Source organism: Drosophila guanche, unplaced genomic scaffold, assembly GCF_900245975.1.
Source record: "Drosophila guanche unplaced genomic scaffold, DGUA_6, whole genome shotgun sequence".
Lineage (NCBI taxonomy): Eukaryota > Metazoa > Arthropoda > Insecta > Diptera > Drosophilidae > Drosophila > Drosophila guanche.
Genome location: NW_022995753.1, coordinates 4,976,577 through 4,980,666, shown reverse-complemented (window position 1 = coordinate 4,980,666; position 4,090 = coordinate 4,976,577). Strand labels below are relative to the sequence as shown.

Below are 4,090 nucleotides of genomic sequence, written 5' to 3'. Positions count from 1 at the left end.
AGTGAAATGCAGACATATTATTTGGATTGTTGAGGTTGTTGCTGGGCAGATGCTGTTGAGCTGTGTTGTGTGTTTCCACGGAGGTTGCGCGCAGGGGGGTGCAGCAGTGTTTTTTTGTTGGTATGTAAGGATATTTTAGTTACTTTAATTAGCGGCCACCAACCGTGAGAGCAGGCGCGCGGCGGGTAGTTATTCGTGAGGGGGGGGGGGGGGGGGGGGGGGGGGGGGGGGCTGCTCTAGCCAACGGAAGTGCCTGATAAGCTAAAGCCCCAAACGTACTTCCGCTTGTGTAACCCAACCAACCATCAAAATCAATCTCTGTCTCACTTATATGCTCACAAAAAACTAAACATTTGTGTCATAAATTAACTTGTTTTCCCTCTTATCTTTCTATTGCTTTCTGCTCATTAGCTAGATTAACTTTTTCTATCTCTTTTCTCTCTCTCGCTCTTGTCTTTTAGCTGTGCTGATGGCTGAGTTTGCCAAGTTGATTACATGTCTGTTTCTGGTGTTCAACGAGGAGGGCAAGGATGCACAGAAATTTGTACGCTCGCTGCACAAGACAATCATTGCCAATCCCGTGGATACGCTCAAGGTGTGCGTCCCCTCGCTGGTGTATATTGTGCAGAATAATTTGCTGTATGTGTCGGCCTCGCATCTGGATGCGGCCACCTATCAGGTCACATACCAGCTAAAGATTCTCACCACGGCCATGTTCGCTGTGGTCATACTACGCCGCAAGCTCCTCACCACACAATGGGGCGCTTTGCTGCTGCTGGTCATGGGCATTGTCTTGGTGCAACTCGCGCAGACGGTCACGGGCGGCGGCAGTAGTGACTCCACATCGTCAGCTGGCGGGAACGATGCGGCATCGTCCTCAAGCTCGGGACCCGAACAGAATCGCATGCTGGGCCTGTGGGCCGCCTTGGGCGCTTGCTTTCTGTCCGGCTTTGCTGGCATTTACTTCGAAAAGATACTCAAGGGCGCCGAGATCTCCGTGTGGATGCGCAACGTGCAGCTCAGTCTGCTGAGCATACCATTTGGCCTGCTCACGTGCTTTGTGAACGATGGCAGTCGCATTTTTGAGCATGGCTTCTTCCATGGCTACGATTTCTTTGTGTGGTATCTGGTGCTGCTGCAGGCCGGCGGTGGCCTCATTGTCGCCGTTGTTGTTAAATATGCGGACAACATTCTCAAAGGCTTTGCCACCTCACTGGCCATCATCATCTCCTGCGTGGCCTCCATCTACATCTTTGACTTTAATCTCACGTTGCAGTTTAGCTTTGGCGCTGCCCTGGTCATTGCCTCCATCTTTATGTACGGCTACGATCCGTCCGCACGCTCCGGGCCCAAGACCACAGCCCAGACGGCCTCCGACGAGGAGAAGCTACTGCCGCGCGTCTAAAAAAGCGAGAAGCCTCAGCCACCTCAGACCGTCTGTCAACAGTATTTGTCCCCAAGAAGACCCGTTCCCACCCTGCAATGGTTACATTTGATGTACTTTATTCCCCTAATCCTTCCCCCCACTGTGTGTGTGTGTTGTGTGTGCGTGTGTGTGTGTGCTTGTTAACCTCCTCACAATTATGTAACATAATCATTTTGTTTGAATTTAAAATAAACAACAAAAAAACCACTCAAGAAATTCGTTTTTTTCCTTTCTTTCTTTATTTCTTTGAACGATCTTTGGTGCAACTATTCTATGTGTTTTGGGTGTACGTGTGTGTGTGTGGGGGTTTGTAAATCATAAATGTTTGTTTATATTTTTTGTTGTTACTTTTCTGTTGTGCTTCTTCTTTTTTATAACTTTCTCTCTATTAATTTTCTTCTTTCGATTTTTTTTAACATTTCTTTTCTTTGTTTGAATATTAATTTCATTTAAAATTGCTTCAGGATTCATTGTAAAATTGTTTTCAGAATTCGCGGAGTGTGTTACATTTTTTCTTCTTTATGATTTCCAAATCTTTTCTCAAATTAAAATTTAAATTAGTTCTTTAGTTTCTTTTTGTTTTTCTAAAGACTTCTTCTGCTTTCAGTACAGTTCAGTTTTAATTATTCTTTCTTTATGTTTGTTTAGTTACCAAAAAAACATCTTTAAGTACCAAAAAAATTCCTAAATCGCGCACTAAATTTAATTTGAGAAATTCTTAAAAATGTATAAATAATTCTCAACTTGTTATACAACATTTGTTTTTTTCTGTATTTCAATTTAAATTAAAATTCAGTTGGCTTCCAATTTTGTTGCATAAATGTTTTTAAGGATTTTCTCAAATTTTTTAAATTTTATATTATTCTGCTTTTAAGGCTTATTTTTTTATGAACGTTCGCCACTTCAAAAGTGGAAATCTGTATCAAATATTTTAAATTTGAGCGTTCCTTTAGTGTTCGCTGTTCTTAAATTTAATTTGAAGTGCCTTTCATGTACATTTTTCTGAAGCGGTCTGAAGCATTTTCTGAACTTATTTTTAAATGAATTTTCCAGCAACGATGTCGGGAAGTTTGTCTACTTCTGACTAGAGAAAGACCGCGCGTGTGTGTCTGTCTAAATTATGTTTCGAAATTCGTTTTCGATCACAAACATTTTGAGTGTCTTTTTTTTCAAACTAAAAAATAAAAACTCATACTAATGGTTTCTAGTTTACTACGATTTTTTCGACGTCGGAGTATTCGCGTTACTTTGCAGTTAAGGTTCGAAAAACAACAGACAAAAAAATATCTAACTTAAGTCTGTAAATGTATCCTTAGGGAAGCTTCTAAAAACTAAGTGGATGACCAGCCTACCGATACAATGTTGTTGCGCATTTGTAGGCCAAGTATGACGTGAAATACGCGCAGTGCTTGGCCAATACTAAAGCCAAAATATCTTATCAAATCCTCGCGCGTAAGCATCAACAGTGCTTCACCATCCATGTCCTGCCTATTGAGTTCTTGTGCCTCGTCCGGATAGAAACGTGACACATATGCGGTAACCTGTTCGGTAGTCCAGTTGCTCACGGGATTCGACGAAGTCACCGGTACGTCGTCAGCAGGTAATCGTACCAGTAGCGGTGGCGGTGGTGGCTCATAATCATCGCTGCCATTTGGCACCGCTGCCGCTTCCAATGGCTGCGGATCCATGTCCATGCCGAGCGGCATTTGTTCCACCAGCTGTGGAGAAGCAGGAGCAGCAGCAGCAGCTTTTGCTGCCACAGCTTTATGCTCAGTTTCTGTTTCAGTTTCTTGCTCCATTGGCTCGGGCATGGTTTCAGCTGGCATTACCTCTGGCTCCTCCTTGGTCTCTACTTTAGGCTCCTCAACAGCAGCAGCTGCCTCCATGGGCATGTCTGATTCATCAGTGGACAAGCGTTTATCGGCCTCTTCTTTGAGCTCTGACTGTGGCTCTAGCTCTAGCTCTTCCTTTTCCTTTTTCTTTGCCTCTTTCTTTTGCTTATGCTCTCCCTCTCCCTCTTGCTTTGCCGCTTTCTCTTTCTTTTTGGTGGCGCGTTTTGTTTCTTCTTTTGACTCCTTCACGAGTTTTGCCTGCTTCTCCTGACCAGCGGGATCAGACTGGGCACGCTTCATGCGTCCCGGATACGATTTGCGTCCAGTATGCTCACCACCCGAAGTGTTGTTGTTGTTATTGTTGTGGTTCGGTTCGTGCTCACAGCTGTGACATTGCCACTGGCGCTCACTGAGATCGGAGCCGCTCAATGGCGGATCATGGCAATCGCGATGAAACGAATAAACGCAAGTTGAGCAAATGGCCAAGTCTGTTCCCTTGGCGCCACAAATGCTGCAATTGCGGCACGAGGGGCATTTGTACTTCTTGCGAGCAACCGAGAGGACATCAAAACTGATGGACATGCACGAGAAATGCCCTGAAAAATGCATAACAAGAAACGTGTGTGTGTGTGGGTGTGTGTAGGGTACGGTGTGTTGCGACTGTAACTTACATTTGTGCAGGCAGCTCTTGCAACCAAGAAAATTACTTTTGTGTCCAGAGCCACGCTTTACTTCCATCTGTTTGCATTTCTGACATATATCATACTGACGCTGCGGCTGGGCGCCTGACTCAGCATCTTGGGCATCAGCATTGGCAACTGAATCTGGCTTG

General features: G+C 44.5%; 1 protein-coding gene across 3 annotated transcripts in view; it reads left to right on the top strand.

Moving 5' to 3' along the window:
- LOC117588290 (UDP-N-acetylglucosamine transporter) overlaps positions 1–1,595 on the top strand; it is a 2,786-nt gene extending 1,191 nt beyond the window's left edge. For 2 of the 3 annotated variants that reach the window (XM_034279471.1, XM_034279470.1), the window contains one exon: positions 462–1,594. In XM_034279471.1, coding sequence (XP_034135362.1) covers positions 462–1,405 — 944 coding nt within the window. In that variant the 3' untranslated portion in view covers positions 1,406–1,594. Of the gene's footprint in view, positions 1–461 lie in introns of all 3 variants that reach the window. The other variant, XM_034279469.1, reaches the window with a different exon arrangement.
- Positions 1,596–4,090: the final 2,495 nt, after the last annotated feature.